A 25,345-nucleotide genomic window follows, 5' to 3' on the forward strand; every position below is an offset into this window, starting at 1 on the left:
TCATTCGCTAAAAATTCTTTAGTTTAAACTCCAATTAATATTGAATAATAATATTGATAGTTATGAAATTATATCCTGTTTCTAAATTGTTACTGCTGCTAAATTAGAATTAATTGTAAAAAAAAATTTTTAAAAAATTGATCAGCTCTTTGTTTAACATCTGAAAAAGATTAATCATTAAAATTCATTTAATCGTGTGATCTATAGAATTCCACCTTTCATTTTAATCACGTTTTAACAACTTGTTGGTACAAAATAACTTCCAAACGAGGCTTAGTTTCCCTTCGGAACTTTTAAAACATTCAATGTAGCAATAAAAGCTCTAACCCTATTGAGTTTCATCGGCATCCGTTGCTTATTCATCAATTTGGTTACTTATTTGTTGTTGGAACTACATTTCGTTTCGGAAGAACACATGCCCTCTTACGTACATTCATGCTTTACATACGTGCCTGACACATATACTCGCAGCTATATGTGGTGTATTGATATGTGCATGTATATGAAAAGGGCGCCTCGTGCCTGGCCTAGTTAATATTTTGTTGGAAACTGCAAATGATCAACTGCCAGGCTTCGTCGCGGCCGGCCGTGAAAAGCAGTGACGTTTATAGAAAGGCTGTAAAATTTGGAAAGAGGGAAGTGAATCTTGGAGATTCAATTTACCAAAATAAATTGTTTAAACTTCGCACACTTCGTGTATAGAAATCGTCACACCATGAGCGTGGATAGTGTTTTTTGAGTCAGTGGGGAAAACCCACTACCATATACATTCATGATGAATCATCATGCAGTTGTGTGTGATTACTTGGAGCATGGATTCTCTGATATACTGCCAAAAACTTCATGCCAAAGATAGGTATATGCGTTTCCATTCATAACTCGAAAAAAAGACATTTTTCCTGATACTTTCCGGCGTCCTTATTTTCGATCTATTGTCTGTAAAAAGTCAGTCTTCTCCCATCATTTGAAGTCAATGCAATAGCTTTCACTATTTTTCTTCGGCCGGGTGCTTACAATCTCTAATTTAGACTAACAATGTTAAATGTTTATGCTGATTAAACATACACTCATGTAAATTTAGGAAAGTCCATATTAAGAATTTCGTTTAAGAATATCTTAACCCGATTTCCTTGAAATATTTTACAGGGTTTTTGAAGAATGTCCATCATTGACAAGAATTCCACAATCTGCTTTGTCATGCATGCGACAATTAAAAAAATTGTAAGTATAATGTAAGACACAAACAACTGAAAAAAGAAAGACACAAACAACTGAAAAATATAGCTATATCGCAGTGTTGACGGTTTTCTACTGCCATGGTGTACCCCATATGCTGGTCGACTCATCTCATGAATTTTGACTTCAATGAATTTAAGCAATCAGGAAAAATTTCCTCGGGACTCAATCTTCCGACCAATTGCCTAGAATATGATCGTCCTAATGCAGCGTCAAGCCTCACAACGACGGCAACTCAGTTCGCTCGAGCTGACTTAAGATGAAATAAGATAAGATATACCTTCATTCTTCATTTTACAGTTTGAGGAGGTGCAAAAATTTGGTTATATTTAACAGGGAATATATACACTGATAGAAAGAAATAAAATGTATGAAAAATACAATGTTTTACGAACATAAAATTATAACAATAAAATCCCTGAAAAAACTATACATTACAAATTTCAGTAAGATAATTTTTTGAACTGCTTCACAGACTTTGTCCATAGTGAAAAAGGCGTCTCCTTACGGCGAATATACGAGTAATTAGGAAATGGCGTTTTCATACCTGAGGTCGAGAGGTCGAGACACCACTCATCACAGCTAGGCCGAGAACGGTCAACAGCGTTGTGATACACGTATACAGTGAGTGCGCGTAACAACAGCTGCGCGTGGATAGATCGATACAGTGAGTCGCTACTGAGAACGGTTATTAACGCGTGTGCTATTACTGTAGTACAGTGATTGCGTGTCAGCTGTGCTCGGATAAATAGATGCTGTGAGGCTTGGGTGAGAACGGTAATAGCGCGCTTGTTATATACAAGGGGAAGTAATCCCTACTCATCACCACAAGTATTTTTTTTCCTTGTAAATGGGAGAGAATAAGACAGAACAAATTGATGTTAATGAAAATCAATATTATTGTCCATATTGTAAAAAATACATTGATAAATCTCAAAAATCGCGTCATGAAAAATCTTCAAATCTCAGAAAATTCCAATGAAAGAAAAGAACGATTAGAAAATATGAATGTGGATGAAATAAAATGTGAAGTTTGTGATGAATTTATAGCAAAAAGGAATTATAATAGACATCTCGAAACACAAAAATACCACCAAAATTTGAGTAATAATGTTTTAGGAAAAGATTATTTTGATGATAAACCTCAACAAGTAAAAAAACCAGCTTCAAAAACAATCTATTTCAAATAAACCTTACATGGAAAATGATAGAAATTATATTGATTCACTAGAAATAAAAGATTCAATTGAAATATTAGAAACATTACGTAGTAAAATTGGTCCTGCAGCGATTATATTTAGATTTTTTAAAGGTACAACAATAGAAGATTATATTAAATTTAATTAAATAATTGAAAAAATACTAGATTTGATAACAGATGTTGAATATCCAAAAATTAGTATCTCTGGGAAAGTAAGTTTTTTAAAGTCAGAAGAGAAAATGGATTATAATATTCGAACGCTCTCTGAAGAAATAATTTCAAAAACGCAAATAAAAGAGAAGTTAGAAAAAACATTTAATGAATTTAAACGTCATATTGAAGAAAGATATTTTGAGGGTTCTGGTTTAACATTGAATGAAATTATATTTTTAGATTTAAATGTTTATAATACAAAAAGGAATAAAACTTCAAAAAGTAAAACAATGTTTAAAAATGACTCCAACTTTACAACAGAAAAGGATATTAAAGCATCAAGTTATATTAAATTACCATTTACAACAAAAGCGGTAATAAATGTTCAAAATGAAGATAATAAATGTTTTCTATGGTCAATTAATAGTTGTTTACACCCAACAGAAGATATTACGCATAGTTTTAGAATAACAAATTACCGGAAATATGAAACATTATATAAAATTGATCAATATCCAGTAACTATAAAAATGATACCCAAAATAGAAAAAATTAATAGTTTAAAAATAAATGTATTCGAATTAATGCAATTACCAAAGACAAAAGGTGAAAATATTAAAGATTATACATTGGAAGCTTTATATTTAACAGAATATTATGATGATGAAAATGCTATAGATTTGTTATATTACAAAAAAGATGAAAATGAACATTATATGTGGTTAAAACAAATTGATTCATTCTTTAGAACAGAAAGTGATTTTATCAGTCATAAAATTTATCTATGTAGAAAATGTTTATCTAAATTTAGAACTGAGAATGCGTAACTAAAACATAAAGAATTATGTGATAATAAAGATTTTTGTAAATTAATAATGCCAACAGAAAAAGATTATAAATTGAAATTTACTAATCATAAATTTAAGAATATTGTTCCATTTGTAATTTATGGGGATTTTGAATCGTTGAATAAAGAATTAACTGATCAAGATAGAAAAGAAATATATAACAAAAAGCAATTATCAAATCAATGGATAAACGAAATGAATTAAATGAAGACACAACACAAGACCCGCCAATTATAAATATAATTAAAAAAGTTCATCAAAGAGCTGCTGCTTATGGAATTTACATCAAATCAAATTATCCCGAATTATATGAAAGTCAATATATTTCTTTTAGAGGTGAAGATGTAGTTAATGATTTTTGTAACAAAATGATTGAATTAGAAAGTGATTTTGCAAAATTATTAAACAAAAATAAAAGAATAGTTATGACAAAAGAAGATGAAATTGATTTTAATTATGCAACTCATTGTTGTTATTGTGAAAAACGTTTTTATTCATTTGATAAAAAAGTTAGATATCATAATCATTTAAATTCAAAATATCGTGGAGCTGCTCATGAAGATTGTAATTTACAAGCTAAGAAAGTTAATTTCGTACCAATATTATTTCATAATTTATCAGGCTATGATACCCATCTATTTATAAAACAATTATCAGGGAAATTGGGCACAATTAATCAAGAAATAGAAGAATATAATGCTATGAATGGTGTAAATGTAAGAAAATATGATTTTAAACTATTAGCTAAAACATCCGAAAATTATATTTCATTTCAATTTGGTTGCATTAGATTTTTAGATTCTTATAGATTTCTAGCAAGTTCATTAGATAATTTATCAAAAAGTTTAGTTGATAATGATTTTATAATAACTCGATATTATTATCCAAATGAACAAGATTTTAAATTATTGAGATATAAAGGTGCAATTCCTTATTCATTTTAAAAAACACACAATGATTTGAATGTAACAGAATTATTAAAAGATCAATTTTATGATCAATTAAAAGAGGAGTATGTGAAAGATGAAGTGTTTAATAGAACATTAAATATTTGGAACCATTTTAAGATGAAAAATCATGGTGAATTAGTTGATTTATATTTAAAATCAGATGTTATGATATTGGCTGACATATTTGAAAAATTTAGAAAAGTTAATTTGAATCATTTTAATGTTGATCCTTGTTATTGCTACTCTAGTCCTGGTTTAACCTGGCAATGTGGTTTAAAATACACAAATGTAGAATTAGATTTATTAAAAGAACCAGACATGGTTTTATTATTTGAAAAATCAATTAGAGGTGGAATTAGTGGTGTTATGGGAGATAGATATTTTAAAGCAAATGATGAATATAAATTATTATATATTGACGCCAATAATTTATATGGTTGGGCAATGATGCAACCTCAACCATACAAAATTTTTATATTAACAGAAGTTGAAAATGGTGATAAAACTGATTGGGAAAGCGCAATTGCGAGTTTAAAAGATGAAGCACCAATTGGTTATTTCTTTGTAGTTGATTTAGAATATCCTGATAACATAAAGTTTAAAACAAGAAACTTACCTTATTGCCCAGAACATTTAGCCGTAGATGATAGTTATTTAAGTGAATACCAGAAGAAAATAAAACCGAAAGATCATGTTTTTACAGAAAAATTAATACTTACTCAAAATAATAAATACAATTATATTGTTCATTATAGGATGTTAAAATTTCATCTAAAACAAGGAATGAAATTAAGGAAAGTACATAGATATATTGAATTTAATCAATCGAAGTGGTTAGAAAAATATATAGATTTCAATACTCAAAAGAGAACCATATCAAAAACAGATTTTGAAAAAGATTTCTTCAAATTAATGAATAATAGTTTGTATGGTAAAACATGTGAAAATATTAGAAATAGAAATGATATTGAATTAGTAAATAATTCTGAACGATTAAGACATTTACAATAAAGTCCTAGACATTTAGGAAATAACAGATTTGAAGATTATTTAACAGCAGTTAAATTAAAAAGAACGTCAATGAAATTTAATAAACCTATATTCATTGGTTCAACTGTTTTAGAAGTATCAAAATTAATAATGTATGATTTTTATTATAATGTTTTACAACCACTTTTTGGGGAAAAGCATATTGAAATATTACATTTTGATTCTGTAACAGCTGACACCCCAATATTATTAAAATGTAATGATAAAATATTGATAAGAAGAATTTCAGAAATAATTCCAAAACAAAATGAATGTTATATTTCATATGGTGAAAAAGAATTGATACAAATAAATGGTTTAATGGATGTTTGGACAAGAAATGGATGGAAAAAATTAAAGAATATTATTAGGCATAAAACAAATAAGAAAATCTATAGAGTTAGAACTAAATTAGGGTTTGTAGATGTTACAGAAGATCATAGTTTAACTAAACGAAATGGCGATGAAATAAAACCAACTGATATAAAAATTGGAGATGAATTATTACATAAAAGATTTTTCCCAAGACTGAATCATATGTCATTCGACGAAATTATTGATAATATTTATAATATAGAACCTGAAACATTAGAAGAAAAAGAATATTTTGTCTAAGGATTTTTCATGGGTGATGGTTCAGCAGGTGTGTATAAATATGTTAATCGCACTCAATATTGCTGGTATTTATGCAATCAAGATTTGAAATTATTAGAAAGAATAAAGAAATTCTGTGAAGAAGTTTATTCACATAAAACATTTAAAATCATAGATGTTATGAAATCATCACAATGTTATAGAATACATGCGAATAATACTAAAGATTTTGCAATTAAATATAATGATGAATTCTATTTTCATGCAATAATGAAAAGTAATACTTCAACTAAAGAAAAGATAGTTCCAGATAATGTATTAAATGCAAAATATAATTTAAGAAAATGGTTCTTCATTGGATTCTATACTGTAGATGGTTCAAAAAGTTTCAAAAACCGCAAAAAAGGAAAAGTTGCTATATCAGGATTGAATATATTATGCAATTCATTAGGTTTTAATATGAATATTGGATTGATTAAATCTAAACCAAGTTGCTTTAATTTAAGCCATGTAGAAAATGAGTTAACAGAAGAAGTTAAAGATTTATTTGAAATATATAACCAAACAGATTATGTTTATGATTTATCAACTGAAGATGGCACATTTAACTGTGGATTTCCATTAATTGCGTTCAATACTGATGCGTACATACTAAGAATCAAGACAAATGACATAACAAAAGACTTGATTGAATTTGTTGGGATAAGAAGTAAAATGTATAGTTACAGAACAAAAGATCATGAAGCTAAAAAGTTAAAAGGAATAACAAAACATGTGGTTGATAAACATATAGAATTTCAAGATTATATAAGGTGTTTATATAACTCAATTGTTATGAAACACAAAATGAATTGTTTAAGATCAGAAGATCACGAGATGTACATTAATGAAGTTGAAAAAACTAGTTTGAATCCATTTGATGATAAAAGGCATATTTTAGATGATGGTATAAAAACATTACCTTATGGTTATTAAAATGGATCAATATCATCAAACTCGAAATCACTATTGGTTTCTCATTTTTCATTTTAATTGTTCTTGTATAATTTGTTTAGGTTCTTCCATTTCATTTTTCTCATTTAAATAAAGTTCTATCTTGTACCACATTTCATCTCGCTCTCTTTGTTTCTTTTTGTTCGTTAATTCATCAAATGGAATTATAATATCGATGTTTAAATAATTTACAATCTTATTTAAAAAGAATTCATAATTAATTGAATCTGTTATCCTATTATCCACATAATATCTCAATAATTGTTTGAATGTTTCTTTTATATTTTCCATATCTTCTTATAAATATAATAAATATAAATACATTTTCTGTTCTTGTGTTAAATGTTGATGGAATAATTGTTTTCATTATATCTTTTTTAGTTATTTCACCATTTTCATTTTCTATTATTTTCATTTTTTCAAGCCATTGCTTATATTCTGGTGTATGATCTTCCGTAGAAAATATCTTAAATATTTCATCTAGATATTTTAATTTTGGTTCTATAAGAATATTTCTAGTTTTTTCATCACCCTATAAATTCTTTTGCCATCCACATTCATTACAAAATATCACAGGACCTTCTTGTCTTAAGTACTCATAAATACATTTTGGGCATTTCTTGTCTATCATTTCTTAGTAATAGATCTTCGTTAAGCTCTTGGTATTTTCTTACGTTTTCTTTATGTCTTATTGTTCTATTATGTAGATTTGAATTACTTGTTGTAATAATCAATTTACAATATTTAGAATAATATGTTTTTCTTGTTAATTCATTATATTGTTTTTCTAACTTTTCAACTGTTTCTTTATTATCTGGTAACGTTTTCTCATATTTCATTTTTTCTAATATATTATTTTTTCTTTCATTGAATTCTGCTTCAAATTTATTAGAAATTTTATCAATATGTGCTTTACGAAATTGATGATTCTCCCAATCTTCTATATTTTCAGGGTTATATTTTATTCGACAAGGCTCACAGAAATGATATTTTATATTATCCTTGTCATAGAATAAGAAAGGTCTTTTCCAAATAATTTCAGATTCAACTTCAACAGAATTACTATTACTTTCATTACTATCAACATTAGCCGTTGCGCCATTAATTTTACACTTATCTGAATGTTTTTTAACATAATTTCTTGAGAATAATTTATTACATTTTGGGCAGTTTAGTTTAGGGGGTTTATAATTTTCATTATGTTTTTTCATATGTCGAGCCATATTACTTTTTCTTAGAAGTTCACCACAAATTTCACATCCTATCTTCTCATCCATTTATTAAGGAAAAATTTTATTAAAATTAATTTTTAGTGATGAGCGGTAATTTTTTTATGTTATAAATAATGGTAGAAATAAAAGAATATACAATATTTGTTGATTCAAGAAAACTTACAAATTATAAATCTCATAATTTAATAGTACAATTAGATAGAGAATTTAAGAATTGTGTAGATTTAAAATTAGTAAATATAAGTTTCATCTATTTTTAAAACCAGGGTTATATAATGTAGAAACATTGGCCCAAGAAATTAATCGGAGAGCACGATTAAAACTTGGAAGTGAAGGTAAATTTTCAATTAGATTTATAAAAAGTGATAGTTCTGATAAAATTAAAATAAAGTTAGATGATGAAAGCAAACACGCATTTATGGTAAGGAAACCTTTAGCTAAACTGTTAGGGATTAAACCACAAACTGTTACAGGAAACGTAGACGGTAATTCAAATATAATACCTTTTACACATTTTTATATTTATTGCAATTTAATTGATCCTACAAAAACATTTGAAGCAACTAAAGATACAACATGTAATTCTAGTATATTAAATATTTTACCATTGAAGAATGTTAAACAATTTGGAACGCAAATAAATTATAATTTAGCTGAATGTGATTTTAAACCTTGTATTCCTCAATTTAATAATTTTAAATTAGAAATAAGAAATCACAATGGATATTTAATTGATTTGAATAACTTTCCTGTAATTTATGAATTAGTTATAAGATGTAAAGAGTAATTTTTTTGATATGTAAATGAATATAACTGTTGGGCCGAGTATATGTTTTGGGTTTGATTTTAAACGTGAGAAAGAAATGAAATTCAACATTAATGATGTAATAACACATATCAAAAATATTGCATTTTCTAATGAAACAACATTTGAGTATGAAACAACAATAGATAAAGAAACTTTAAATGTAGAAAAGATTACTTATTTAATTAGAGAATCTTTAAGATTTTATGAATTAGTTGAAGATTTTATCATCGATGATATTAAAAAAATAATAATTGAAATATATACAAATGAAACTAGTAATGAAATAAATGTTGAATTAATCGTAAATAAGATAACTAAATATTTTGAAGATAGTAATTTTTTTGATAAATAAATGAGTGATAATAAGTGGATAATAACTGGAGTATATAATGGAGCATTACTATCAGTTGGAACTGTTGGTTATTCAATGGTATTAAAAAAGTATTTAAAATGGGAAGTGTTAATGTTGATAGATTTGATATAAATGATATTTTAAAATTAACATTAGCAGTTACTTTATCTAATTTAACTATTGATTATTTGGAAAAACAAAAATATATTCCTCCCATATAAATACATAATTATTTTGCTAAATAAATGGCTTCTGCAGTTATAACTATTATAGGATCGGCAATTGTTAACGCTTTAGCATTTACTGGTGGTGGTTATTTATTTAAGCATATTGATAAAAATGGTTCATTAACAGAACAAAAAAGACATAACTTAGCATTAGAAAAATACAATTAAGCAGCAGAAGAATATAGAGAAAAGAGGCAAAACTATATGGATTATATTAACAAGGAATTATATGATCAGAAGATTTCACAAAGAGATTTTCAATCAGTTGATGATGCAATGAGTGTATATAACGCGGTAAGCAATAAAGAACAAGAGCCCCAAGGGGCACAATGGCCAGCCTGTCAGATTTGCTTTTTATAAATGATGTAATCTGTGGGTTATATTTATCAATATACACTCCCTGCTCAATATCATTTACATAGTAAAATCGTGTGTTAACACAGACAGCAGGAACGAATGTAATATAGAAATACTAAGTTATTGTATTGTTCAACGCCCCCTGGTGGCCATAAAAAAAAACAATGAGCTTGAAACTCACCTCGATCATAGAACATGTCATGAGCTACAACTTTCCAATTGATTATAGTAGCAAAATATGCTTAAGTATCAATTATGATGTGGAAAAACTTTTTTCCACCTACGAATGAGTACTGATGACCCCAAGATGGCGGCCAAGTGCGTCATAATTGCCTGGTCAAAAATACCCTCTCGGATATAAAAGATCCCTTTCCAAAGAATACCCATTACAAATTGCAATGAAACATGGCGCACCATTAGAAAGCTACAGTACTCAGAATTCAGGCCAAAATTGACATTTGTGGGAACAAAAAAGGTCACAGTACGGCCATCTTGAGTCCGATCGACTCAATTTTTCTCATGCCGATGGGCCCTCGGGGGATACAAATATATACGAATGATCAAGGTTATTGATAAAAGCGTCTTCAAAATTTCCCTCGAAAACTTCAAAAATGTGTAAAAAGTGCAGATTTTGGCGAACAACAATGGCTGCCAGTCGGCCATCTTGAATCTGACAGGGCCAGTTCTTGGCCTGAAGATGTGTCTAGTGTAGATACACGTATAAAACAAATATCAAGACATTACCTTGAAGCGTCTTCAAAACTTTGGAACTCTCACGAACTATCTAAATGGTTATCTCTCGACCTCAATAGCTTCAAGACCCATCTCAAAACAACTTTGTTCCATGCAGCATACCATTAACTCTCGGAAAGCGAATTGTATTTAACATTTTTTGGCAGAATAAAATTTGATTGAATTTGCAATTCGGGCACATGGCTAATTAGCATATCAAGGTCACACACCCGATTTGGTAAAACCTTTTTTCGCGAACCTTGCGCAATTGTCAAGGATGAATTTTCTGTAGAGCAAATAAAAATTCCTCCCAAACACCAAAACACAAGATAAAGTTAAAGATGGTGTAAAGAAATTAGCAAAATATTTATGGGAACTATCTAAAAAATCTGCTGCAGCTTTACCAGGAATTATTGCATCAATTGTTGGTTTTATATTGAAATCTGCTGGGAATATTCTTAACTTTGCTGCTGAACATATTATTTTATTTTTAATTACATTTGTAAGTGCTATTATGTTTGGGTTAGTAAACAAAATCAAAAATAAATAATTTTTTTGTAAAATAAATGAGTGGGAGTTATATGAATCCTTCTAAGAATCATAGAATATCTAATGCTATTAAAGCAGAAAGATCTCATCATATAATTAGTCATAACCCTTCAAATATTAATCCCGATGAAACTTTATATGTTAGAATCCCTAGATTAACACAAAATACTTTTTATGTTCCAAATAGAATTTATTTAGCAGCCGATATAAAAGTAACTGGTAATAATAATAATTAGTTGTTGATAATATTGGAAGATATTTGATTAAAAAATTAACTATAAAGATCGGTCCAGAAACAGTTTTCTCATTAGATGATTATAATTTATTTATGCATTATAAAGATTTATGGTTAACTAAAGAAAATAGAAATAATATGATATTTCAAGGAATCCAATCAGAAAACCAAAATAAATTAAGATCTGAAGCCAATAATGCAGTAGTAGCTAATGACGTAGATAATTTGATTAAAAAGATTTATGGAAGCAAATATAAAATTCCATTAGACTTTGAATTGATAAATAATAATGCACCTTTATATAATATGCAATTCAAGAAGATATTATATTTGAGATAACATTTGCTCCTGTAAATGAAATTGTATTATCTAACGTTGTTAAAGATATGGATTATAAATTATCGAATATATGTTTAGAATATGATACAGTAACTAATGAAAATATTGCTAACACAATTCAAACTCAATACAATCAAGGATTTTCATTATTATATGATTATATTGATAAATTTAAAACTGTAACTATAAATGCAAATGATGAAATAATTAATGAGAATATTAACTTCCCAAGAAGATCTATTAAAGGTATATTAATATTTTTTACTTTTGCAACATATACTAATGGAGCAATAAAGGTAGATAAATATTATAATCCTGAAATAACAAAAGTAGAAATAACTATCGAAAGAATAGCAAATAAAGTATTTTGTCAAGGAATGAGAATGATAGATCAATGGCCAGAAATTAGAAAACATTTTATGAATGAAAAAGTAAACTCATCTGAAAATTGTAATATTAATCAAATTGATTATTATGCCGGTAATAAATATGTATTATGGTTAGATTTTAGAACAACAGAGGATAATTCATCACATAGTTCTGGGAAAAAACTACAGAACACTAAAGACGGAATACAATTATTCATGAAAAAGAAAAAAGGAAGCTTAGATTTTAAAATGCACATTTATATTATATCTGACCCACAATTAAATATTGTAAATTCACATTTAGATAGTATTCAATATTAGAAATATAAAGTTAAAATTAACGATATATAAATGGGCGGTAAAAAACTCCTTATACTAAAGAACAATATTTAAGAAATTTATATTACAACCCTGAGAGTTCAGTTGCTTATTCTACCAAAAATATATGGCGTCAAGTAAAACAAGATAAATTAGATAAGATAATGCCACAAAATTTAGTTAAATATAAAGATATAAATGAATTTATGTTTGAACAACCAACATATACAACACATAAAAAAATTGCTAGAAAATATAAAACTCGTAAAACTATGGTAAGTTATGTAGATCAACAGTGGCAACTAGATTTAATTGATATGAAAAATGTTAAGAAAGATAATGATGATTATTGGTGGATATTGAATATAATTGATATTTTTAGTCGTTATGTATGGAGTTTCCCACTTTATAGAAAATATGCTGCACAAACATCAAATGTTTTAAGAAAATTTCTTTCGGATGATAAACTTAAACCAGAAAAAAATACAATTTGATGATGGAAAAGAATTTGATAATTCACTTGTTCTTGAACTCTTAGACAATCATAATATTGAATATTTTTCAACAAAATCGGATAAAAAAGCAGCAGTTGTTGAACGATTTAATAGAACATTAAAAACAAGAATGTGGAAACCTATTGATGCTAGAAAACCTGAAAATGCTGAAATTGTTTGGAATATGGGGCATTTCTTGTAGATGATTTTGGTGAACCTAAATTTAAAGTTGGTCAAAATGTTAGAATTTCTAAGTATAAAAAGATATTTGACAAGGGATACGATCGAAATTTTACTAGAGAAATATATAAAATAAAAAAGGTAATAACAACAAAACCATATGTCTATAAATTAGAAGATTTAAATGGTGAAGAAGTTGATGGGTATTTTTATGAAGAAGAATTGAGTTTAACTACTGAAAATCTAGAACAAGAATATAAAATTGAAAAAGTATTAAAAACAAAAACTGTTAAAAGAAAAAAATATTCTTTAGTAAAATGGGTTGGATGGCCAGATAAATTCAGTGAATGGATATTATCAAGTAAAATTAAAAATATATAAATGAATAAGGAATTATCTATATTTGAACCTCATAATATGTTAATTTCTGGCGTAACAAATTGTGGAAAAACTTATTTTATATTAAATTTATAAGAAACTGTTTATAAAAACTATTTTGATAATATAGTATTATTTTGTCCAACATATGAATTTAATCAAACTTATGATAGAAATATTACTAGAAATAATAAATTTATTATATTAGATCCTAAAACAGTAAAAGAAAATTTAGATAATTGTATAAAAATAGCAATTGATATATATATATAAAGGATCAAATACATTATTCATTATAGATGATTGTGCAAATTTACATGATTTAAAAATTAGAGAGAGTGAGTTATGTTACCTAGCTTTCTCTGGCAGACATTTTGGGATAACAACATGGGTTTTAAATCAAAAATATAATGTTAAAGATTTTAGAGAAAACATTAGATTTTTAGTTTTATTCTACAATAAAGATGGAAAATCGATGAAAAATGCGCTTGAGGAAAATGATATTATTCCACATGATTTACGTAATGAATATATAGATAAATTGAAAAATAATAAAAGATCAAAATTACTATTTAGATTACAACACCCATTTAAATATGAATTTATTTAAATTCAACTGGCTTGTTAATCTATTACATATTTAGTTACATTCTAGTTGAATTCTAGTTATTGGTATTTGAAACAAAAATCAAATAAAATTCAACAATATTTTAACTAGCTTGTTAATCTAGTATATTTTTAGTTACATTCTAGTTGAATTCTAGTTATTGGTAGTTGGAACAAAATCAACTAGATTTAACAAGAAATAAATAAAAACAATAATAATTCAACTAGCTTGTTAATCTAGTTTAATTCTAGTTGAATTCTAGTTAAATTCTAGTTGCAACATCACAACTAATTTTTTTGTTATATAAATGGGAGGTGAAAAGAAAATAAAATCTAAAAATGGTGATGTTCCAATTGAAAAAACTTTAGATGATTTAGGAATAACAGAAACAAAATTAACTCCAGATGATGGTTCTTTAAATAATGTTACAACAAATAATAATTATGAATATTATCTTTATTGTAAACATCAATTAGAAATATTAATAGCATCTGGAAAATGTAAAAATTTTATCGGTAAAAATTTAACTTATAATGAATTAGATACAATGAAATCAGATGAAATGATTAGATTATTTAAGATTTATGAAACCGCGAGAACAGCTAGAATTAATGATGCGATATCAGAAAATGTAGTAAAAGGTTATAGTAAATTATGTAATTATATGCTGCCAATTCAAGATGAAAATAGATTATATGCTGATTTAAAAAATGATTATTTAGTTATGACTGAATTAAATAAATGGATTGGATATTTATCATTTCAATTAGGCGGATTTATGACATTATTATCAACTGGAGTTATAACATTTTCAAATATTGAAAGTAAAAATATTGGTATAATAAATGAGCGAAGTGGAAGAAGTGAAGGAATTAACTGTGAAGAAAAAACCGAGAACTCAGAAACAAATTGAATGGTCTCGGCAATTAGGAATTAAATCACAAGAATATAAAAAAGCTGTAAAAGAAAAAATAAGTAATCAAAATGTTAATAAAAATGGTGAAAATATTGTTATTTCTAGTTCTTCTAATGAAAGAATATTTGATAAATGTCTATATTTTACAATTGGATTTGTAATTGTATTCATTTTGATTGGGCGTAATTGGTATAAGAAATCAAATAAAATTCATGATATTAATAATTCTGAAACAACTGCTATTAAAAATGAAAATACTTCTGAAATTCCAAAATTGACAATAAAAAAAATGGATTAATATTTTAGAAAAAAAGCAAAAAAAATAATTTTTTTAAATTAATTGAATATCTCACTACTTTTGTCTATCTATGCGGAGCAATTAAATTGTCCAGATAAGTCATTTTGGATTCTAGATATTCATTATTTTTATTAATTTATTTTTTTTAATTTAACCAACAATTTCTAAATCATGATGGCCATCTTCATCTTTTCCATGATAGATTATTTTAAATCCTTCTAAATCTTTCAATTCCTCTGTACTCAATGAAACCCATATATTAGGTAAAAATACTTTAAATTCTGGCGATGTACTAACATTGCAGTAGCTTAAATTAGCTGATACTTTCTATCCATATTTAGTTTTTATCTTTTCTAATTTCAATATTTTATGTTCAATTTCTTTTGTAACATCAACTAACTTTCAAATTGTTTTTTTGCTGGTTTTATTCTGTTATTTATTGTTGCTAAGAATGCTTTTCTATCTCCCATTTATAAGGAAAAAAATTACTTGTGGTGATGAGTAGGGATTACTTCCCCTTGTATATAACAAGCGCGCTATTAACCGTTCTCACCCAAGCCTCACAGCATCTATTTATCCGAGCACAGCTGACACGCAATCACTGTACTACAGTAATAGCACACGCGTTAATAACCGTTCTCAGTAGCGACTCACTGTATCGATCTATCCACGCGCAGCTGTTGTTACACGCACTCACTGTATATGTGTGTCACAACGCTGTTGACCGTTCTCGGCCTAGCTGTGATGAGTGGTGTCCCGACCTCTCGACCTCTGGTATGAAAACGCCTTTTCCTAATTACTTATACGAAGCTCGCAATTTGTTTTTGAACCTTCTCTCTGTAAAGACGTATGTTTTGCTTCCCTCTTGGGCCGAACAAATTCTACGCCCATAAGTGACCAGGAAGGCAGCATTTTCTTTTTATAGGGGTCAGGGTTTAATTCGACTTTTCTTTTAATAATGTTCCTGGATCTATTTCGTGACCTGGAACTATTTTCCACTGAAGGATCCTTGGATACAAATAATGAGTGTTAAGTTTTGGGGTGTTGATTGAGCTGGTTAGTCGCAACACAGAAAAAAAATCTGCACGACTTTCGTTCACTTTTAGCTCCGCTGAGACCGAGGTCAGCGGAGCTGAAGTGTTAGGGGATGGGCCATTGTCATCCGTCTGTCCGTCCGCCCGTCCGTCAACTTTCACTTTAAATCTCAGTAATTAGAGGTTGTTTCATACCAGAGGTCGAAAGGTCGAGTGAATAAAAACACAAATATAAGTAATTTTAATTCCAAACTATAATATATTTTCATAGTCGTGTGTATAGATGCAAATAATCTATATGGTTTGGCAATGATGGAACCACAACCTTATGGAGTATTTGAAATATCTGAAATTTTACAAATGATAAATTTGATTGGAAGAAAAGAATTCTAGACATTAGATATTGCAGATGATTCAGATACTGGATACTTCTTCGTTGTAGATTTAGAATACCCTGAACATATTAAACTTACATCTAGAAATCTATCATACTGTCCCGAACATAAAACTGTTACACATGAAGAACAAACAAATTATCAAAAAATGATTAAACCTGACAATCATATTAATACAGAAAAGTTAATGCTGACCCAGGAAGATAAATATGATTATGTAGTACAAGTTCCTAAAGTGCTCAGAAACGTCCAAATCACGACGAATTTTATGAAAAGACGGAATCCTTTTCGAGAATCCTTTTCGTCAGTCCGTTTTTCTGTATGATACCATCCGGTTCCAAAATCGAATTAGGCAAAAATAACGCTGAAATTTACAGGGAAGCCAGCCCATATCAGCATATAGAAAAGACAAAAGCGTAAGAGGGTTCATTCGTAAGTAGTTTCGACATGCTCTATTTTGTACTCGATCAATTTTCATCGAGTCTCTAAATCCCCATACTTCTACACTACAATTTAGAATTTGATCGACTCCAGTAATAGGGTATACGTCTTTTCATACCAGAGGTCGAAAGGTCGAGTTCATAAAAAATAAATTCTCGCATGCTCGAATTTATTTATTATTTTTTAATCACTCAACCTTTAAACCTCTGATATGAAACAACATATACCCTTTTACTCGAATATTTATATATATGAACATTATATAAATGAATATTATATTAATGAAACCAATTTTAATAAAAAATATGTATAATAAATGGAGAGTAAGCAAATACACAGTGAATTTCTAGCTAGAATTAAAGATACCACAAATGTCAAATCTGTAGATTATAAATTCAAAAAGTTAACAGAATTAACATTACATAAGAAATATTTTATTACAAATATTGAAACAATTACTAATAGATATGGTAATAAATCAGTTATTCACTTAGAATATGAAGGATTAAAAGGTAATAAATATAAATTCAGAACATATTTACCAGATAGATTTCATAGATTATCTAGTGAAGATCTAGAAGAAGTGTTCTGGTGATTTCTATTTCATATATAAGGGTAAGAATGAAAAAGGGCACCATGATATAGATTTTGAATAAGGATATGCTAAATAAATGGTAGAATTAAAAGAATATAGAATATATGTTGATTCTAGAAAAACTTACAAATTATAAATCTCATAATTTACTAGTACAATTAGATAGAAAATTTAAGAATTGTGTAGATTTAAAATTATTAAATATATGTTTATGTAATTCTTTTCGAATAAAAGTCTTGATCATTAAGCTTTTAAAATTTATATTAGAAATTTGAATAAATGGTTTCATCTTTTTCTAAAACCAAGATTAATTTAGAATCATTAGCGCAAGAAATTACTAAAAGAGCTCGTTTAAAAATGAGCGCATCTAGTAATTTTAAATTAAATTTAATAGAAGTGATAGTTCGAATAAAATAAGAATAAAAGTAGGCAATGAACAACATAGATTTCTAGTAAGAAAACCTTTCGCTAAACTGTTTGGAATTCATCCAGATAAAGATTATTTAAATATTGATACTTATACAAATATAATACCTTATACACACTTTTGTATTTATTGCAATTTAATTGATCCTACAAAAAACATTCGAAGCAAATAAAGTTGCAATTTGTAATTCTAGTTTATTGAATATTTTACCATCAAAAAATGTTAAAGAATTTGGAACACAAATAAATCATAATTTAGCTGAATGTGATTTTAAACCTTGTATTCCACAATTTAATAATTTTAAATTAGAAGAAAGAAATCATAATGGATACCTTATTGATTTAAATAACTTTCCTGTAATTTATGAATTAGTTATAAGATGTAAAGAGTAATTTTTTTAAATGTATAAATATGAATATAACAGTAGGACAGAGTATATGTTTTGGATTTGATTTTAAACGTGAAAAAGAAATGATATTCGATATTAATAATGTTATATCACATATAAAAAATATTGCATTTTTGATGAAACAACATTTGATTATTAAACAACAATAAATAAAGAAACTTATAATGTAGAAAAGATTACTGATTTAATTAGAAATTCTTTTACGATTTTATGAATTAGATGAAGATTTTATTATTGATGATATTAAAAAAATGATAACTGAACTATATGAAAATGAAACGAATAATGATATAAATGTTGAAACAATTATAACTAAGACAACTAATTATTTTGAAGATAATTAATTACACACAATCTAAATTACTGAGTGAAGACATTTGACTAGTAATTAATTATCTAAAAACATTGAGAATAAATCCTGACCCGTGTTCGAATTAAGGGAGGGCTGTTGAGTTTTGATGAAAAGTGCTTCATCAATTTTGCAATCTAAATCAGAGGAACCTTTATCTAAAATTTTGAAATTCTTTTCGCTAAACGAGACCTGACAGTAACGGCAACTTGACAGATGTTGGCCAATTGCTGAAGTCTTAGGTTTGTTTATAGAAAAGCTTCTAATACTGGATTACTTTTGAACTTTAATGCAATGTCCTTACAAATGGAAAACTGGTCTTATCAACACGATTTTTTTTTCGTGCATACAATATATGCAGCAATTGGAACATTCTTACGGAAGAATTTGATTTTCTAAAGAAATTATTCAAACTTAATGGTTATCCTAGCCATGTTAGTAATTGGAAAATGTGGGTTTCAGATCAGAGGACGAGAGGTCGACACATCACTCATCACCGCGAGGCACTAACGAAGACGGTCGGAAACGTTGTGCTATTACAGTAGTACAGTGATTGTGTATCAGCTGCGCTCGGTTAGATTGATGCGGCAGGAGTAATAGGGAATAAGTTGTTCTAGATCAAAGGTCGAGAGGTCGAGCTCACTCTCCCTCTCAACCTTTAATGTAGAACAGCTTATTCCCTATTACTCCTAATAATTTCATATAAATGAACATTATTTACATGAATTTCCTATATTTTAATATATATAGTTCATATTTTAACAGATTTCGAATAAAAATATAAGTAAAATAAATGGATAACTAAAAGAATATAAAAGTGTGAGTAAAGTGTGAGTGAAATAGTTTATATTTTAAACATATTTCAATATTTATATTTGTATGAGTTAGATTTTCAAACATAAAACGTGTGAGTAAAGTGTGGTTGAAATAATTCATATTTTGACATTGAATATTTATATTTGAATGAGTTTTAATGGAAGTTTTGTTATAAAAATGAAGACAGAAGAAGAAGAACCCAAATTCAAAATCGAAATAAAAGAAACCAATAAATTATTTACACAGTTTAACATTAAAAATTATATCTCAGCAACAAATTTAGTGTCCGCAAGACATTATAAAATTGATAACATAACTATGATTAATCAAATATCATCAAGTGAAACATATTTAATTACTGAACTAGTAGATACTTTTGATAATGGTGTTTAAAATCCTAAAATGTTCAATACAGTTTTAAATTTTAAAGGAACTTTAGATGAAAACATAATAAATATTCTTCAAACTCCTTTCAATGAAAGAAAAAGTGATACAATACTTTCTAAAGATTATAATGATTTGATTAACTTAAGAATTAAAAAAAGACAATTATATTATTTCAATTTTGATAATAAACAAATTATCTATAATGAAAATCTTCAAATATTGGTATTCAATGTGAATTAGATAATGAAAAATCATTCAAAGATGTTGCAGTTCAATGTAATTTAGATGATGAATTTAGAAAATTCAATCCTAATGAAAAAGTGTATTGTTATTGTGGTGGCAAATATTCAAAATCACATAAATCAAAGCATTATCAGACAATCAAACATATCGAATATGAAAAGAATAATAATTCTATATTAAAATTAGATTAAGCTGTATGACTAATTGGAAAATTTGAAATATCATAACTCAAAAATAATAATTCAACTCTAAATATTCATATTCAAAATAAGATATTTCAAATTACTTTTAATTTTTTTCTTTAAATAAATGGATGATTTCAGCATTCCAATTGGGAAAAGTGATTTGAAGCATTATTTAGTTGCAGGAGGATTAATATTGGCTGCACTTTTCTTTTACTATGAGAACATTTCAAAACATAAAAATATAAAAACTGATAATATTCAGCATGAAATAATTAAAACTTATAATGATAATAAATCACATGAAAATACTAAATTAGCTATAACTTGTATAGGTATTATAATAGGAGGAATATTATATTTCAAATTTTAATTTTCATAAGATATAAATGGATGTAGAAGGTGAAGATATTTCAATGGATACTTTAGATGAACCTGGTATAATTGATGAATCACATCCTGATTTTAATGAAACTAATATTGATAATGAAGATGATACAACATATAATTCTAATTTAGCAGATAGTGGTTCAAAAGATCCATCAACAGACGAGTTTGATAGAAGAACTAAATCGAGAATAAATCCTGAAAATGATAATCCAGATTTAGTAAAACAAAATTTAGAATATAAATAATATATTTATCATTTCAGACCTAGATTTGAAGAATCAGGATATAATATAAATGATAGAGGTGCTAGATATTTAGTAAGAGAATTAAAATCTTTAGATGATGAATATTATTATCATTTAAAAGACGATTATTATATTTATATCTTATAAAAAACAAAATAAAATATTAGCAGAATCAACTTTGAGTAATTTCGAACCATCTAGTATTAAAAGAAGTAATAGTAATGAAATAGAAAATGTTACCGACGCAGAAATAAAGAGAAATAAAAGATCATTTCATCTAAGAATTGATCGTTTATTTGAAACAATTAACAATGATTTAGAAACAGAAACAACTTCTAAACAGAATATAACTTCCAAAACTAGTAAACTTAAATCAAGAAGCGTTCAAACTGAAAAAACCTTTACCGAATGGGTTACTTCATGCAACAGATCAAGAATTAGAAGAATTAGATATATTTTCTGATAAAACAATTAGAGAAAGTATTGGTATAAGACTTGCATCTGATAAAATTGCGCACGATTAAAGTATAAGAGATTTTAAAATTTAAACTTTAGAAAAAGATAGACCTGATAAAATTAAATTATCTAAAGCGGATGAATATTAAAACAATCAAAGTCTGATTTAGATCATCAAGTAATTGATGAAATTGAATATAGGTAAAAAGAATTAAGTTTAGAAAAAGAAATTGATGATCGAAAATATAATATAGGATTACAGAAAGAAGAAATTAAATTATCATTAAAATCATATGATTATAATATCAATAGATTAAAAGTTATTGTTAAAGATTTAATAATTAAACCAAATTCTAATCATTGAGGGATAGAATAAAATTATTTAAGTTAGAAAGTATCACAATTCTTTCAATTCTAACAGCTGTAACTATGATATTTACAACAATAGGTTTAGCTATTTCAAATTCATTAAAATATACACCAAATCCCAATAAACCAGATAAACCACCAAGTCACAATTCACCAAGTCATAATTCTATACAGAATAAAGTTAAAGATGGTTTAAAAAAATTAGCAAAATATTTATGGGATCTATCTAAAAAATCTGCAGCAGCTTTACCCGGAATTATAGCATCAATTGTTAGTTTTGTTTTAAAATCTGCTGGAAATATTATTAGTTTTGATGCTGAACATATTATTTTATTTTTAATTACAGTTGTAAGTGCAATTATTTTTGTGTTAGGTAATACGATAAAAAACAAATAAATAATTTTTTTCTTAAATAAATGAGCGGGAGTTATATAAATCCTTCTAAGAATTCTAGAATATCTAATGCAATTTAAGTAGAAAGATCTCATCATATAATTACTCATAATCCTTCTAATATTAATCCTGATGAAACTTTATATGTTAGAAATCCTAGATTAAATCTAAATACTTATGATTTATATACGCATTATAAAGATTTATGGTTAACTAAAGAAAATAGAAATAATATGATTTTCCAAGGGATCTAATCAGAAAACCAAAATAGATTAAGATCGGAAGCACATAATGCAGTAGTAACTTATGACGTAGATAATTTGATAAAAAAAATTTATGGAAGCAAATATAAAATTCCATTAGACTTTGAATTGATAAATAATAATGCGCCTTTCTATTAATACGCAATACAAGAAGATATTATATTCGAAATAACGTTTGCTCCTGTTAATGAAATTGTATTATCAAGCGTTGTTAAAGATATGGATTATAAATTATCAAATATATATTTAGAATATGACACAGTAACTGATGAAAATATTGCTAACACAATTCAAACTAAATACAATCAAGGATTTTCATTATTCTATGATTATATTGATAAATTTAAACTGTAACTATTAATGCAAATTATGAAATAATTAATGAGAATATTAACTTCCCAAGAAGATATATTTAAGGTATATTAATACCTTTTACCATTGTAAAATATTCTAATGGTACAATAAAAGTTGATAATTATTATAATCCTGAAATATCATAAGTAGAAATAACAATTGAAGGTATCGCAAATATAATATTTTGTCAAGGAATGAGAATGATAGATCAATGGGTAGAAATTAAAAAACATTTTATGAATGAAAAAAAAATAGATAAACGTTCAAATATTGGATCTTTCTTAAAACCAAGCTTTGACCTCTACCCTTACGACTCCTCCTTGTAGAAAATGTAGAAATATGACACCCAATCGAAGCTACGCAAATGACAATGACAGTTGAACCTTTATTTACGAATTTCGATGACACCGAAAATAAAATCGAAATAATCAAATTTCGATGCTTGCACTTATTATAGGTTGTCAGGTTCAGCCCAAATGTTCTTTTATTTGACTACTTCTTGTATGAAACGTGGAAATGAGAAGTTGCAAGGAATTACCAAACAAAAAGAAAAACTATTGAGAATTAGAATTACTGTAGTTAAGAATTTATTCAAATGAAGTGAAAACTTAATTGTTAGCTCATACGGGTACACGCACATAAAACAATAACAACAATTTACAAATATCATGATGCACAGAGAAATGAAAGGTAAATAAATGAAGACAAATATAATTCATTCAATTTTCCATTTTGGGGAAGCATGATGTAGTTTTGATGAACTAATTTTTAGCTAGTTAGTATCATCTTATACAGTGTGTCCTGAACAATTATTGTTCCACCTCAATCAACTGAAGATTCCGGCTCTTGTCATGGAAATGAGGTCCTCCATCAATCGATCAAAATTTGAGTTCAGACCACTATTCCAAAATCTTCTATATCCTATATTGTAAAAATAAGGAATTCGAGAGTTTAGTTCATATGTAAGCGCGTAAATTCAGGGGAAATCCTGCTTATGGCATAGGCCAGCATCTTAGCGACGCATTGAAGTGGTTTTTGCCCCACATACCTAACCTTACTTTTGAAATAATCGAACATTTAGAAGTGATGGGTATCCTAGTACAGGCATGCCAGTACATCCAGCCTAATGCCCCACCGTGTTTGGTACCAATACTCCGAGCAAATGAGGCCCAGGAAATTCCTTTTGTATCATCATCTTCTGCCCCTCAGGACCAATGGATTTCATACATATAACCGAAATTCGTTACCTATCCCATTTTCCGAAATTATGGCAACATTAATGGTGGACCTCTTCTTCACTCTAGCTACTATTTTTGGGGTCCAGTCCGGCCCTTAGCATCTTCGAGCTACTAACCTATTAATTGTGGTCTGATGCCAGTTGAAAATGTTGAACGCAGCCGCAGACGACCTTGTAGGCATAAGCTTACCTCTATAACCCGAAAATTCGGTAAAGACTAAAGCACGGTTTATGACTCGGCAGCAGACACCGGGCCCGGAAAAATTTTCAAAACATGTATCGTCGGTTTCAGAGTTTTTAAGGAATTCCCTGAAATTTCAGCGTTCTTCCGGAATTCCCTGAAATTTCAGCGTTTTATTTTCAGCGTTTTAGTGTTTCAGCTTTTTCAGCGAAGTTCAGGAACCGGTGATCCGCCTTCCCCAGGTAAACAGACAAATATACAAAATATACAATTATATGAAGTGGCTGCATTTTAAAATGTCAATTGCTTAAATTGAAGTATACAAAATAAAAAGGCAATGAAGACGGGGTAGATTGATTGAAGGTTGGTACATGTATCAAAGAGGGAAACTTTTAACTTAGGTCTATACCGTTCCGGAAGAAATTTTTCGCTCCGATTTTAGATAATCTCGCACAGTGTGTATTCGTGCCGCAATAGTTCCTTGCTGTTCAGGGACAGTGTTCGTGTTGTGAGAGAGCAGGCAAATATACAGTAAGTTTGTCTCATTGTTTTAAACATTTAACGTTCAGCCGGTGTACACATCACTACCTGCCTACCTGCAATAACTAAAAAATAGTGCCGTTTTTTCCAACTTCAAAAGTTATGAATTTGATGAATTTAATAATTGTCATCCGATTTACTTGAACTAAATTTTCGAGGGATGATAAAAAGCATCTTGTACTGTGTTTAAAGTTCCATGTTGATGCGCGGCGTAGTTCGCGAGTTACAAGCTGTTGGACCCGAGC

At 27.7% G+C, this 25,345-nt stretch overlaps 1 protein-coding gene across 1 annotated transcript in view; it reads left to right on the plus strand.

The window, feature by feature from the left end:
- Positions 1 to 25,345, plus strand: part of LOC141909146 (follicle-stimulating hormone receptor-like) — a 63,950-nt gene that overhangs the window by 18,762 nt on the left and 19,843 nt on the right. The window contains exon 2 of the mRNA XM_074799531.1: positions 1,147 to 1,221. Coding sequence (XP_074655632.1) covers positions 1,147 to 1,221 — 75 coding nt within the window. The remainder of the gene's footprint in view (positions 1 to 1,146; positions 1,222 to 25,345) is intronic.

Source organism: Tubulanus polymorphus, chromosome 7, assembly GCF_964204645.1.
Source record: "Tubulanus polymorphus chromosome 7, tnTubPoly1.2, whole genome shotgun sequence".
In the NCBI taxonomy this organism is placed as follows: domain Eukaryota; kingdom Metazoa; phylum Nemertea; class Palaeonemertea; order Tubulaniformes; family Tubulanidae; genus Tubulanus; species Tubulanus polymorphus.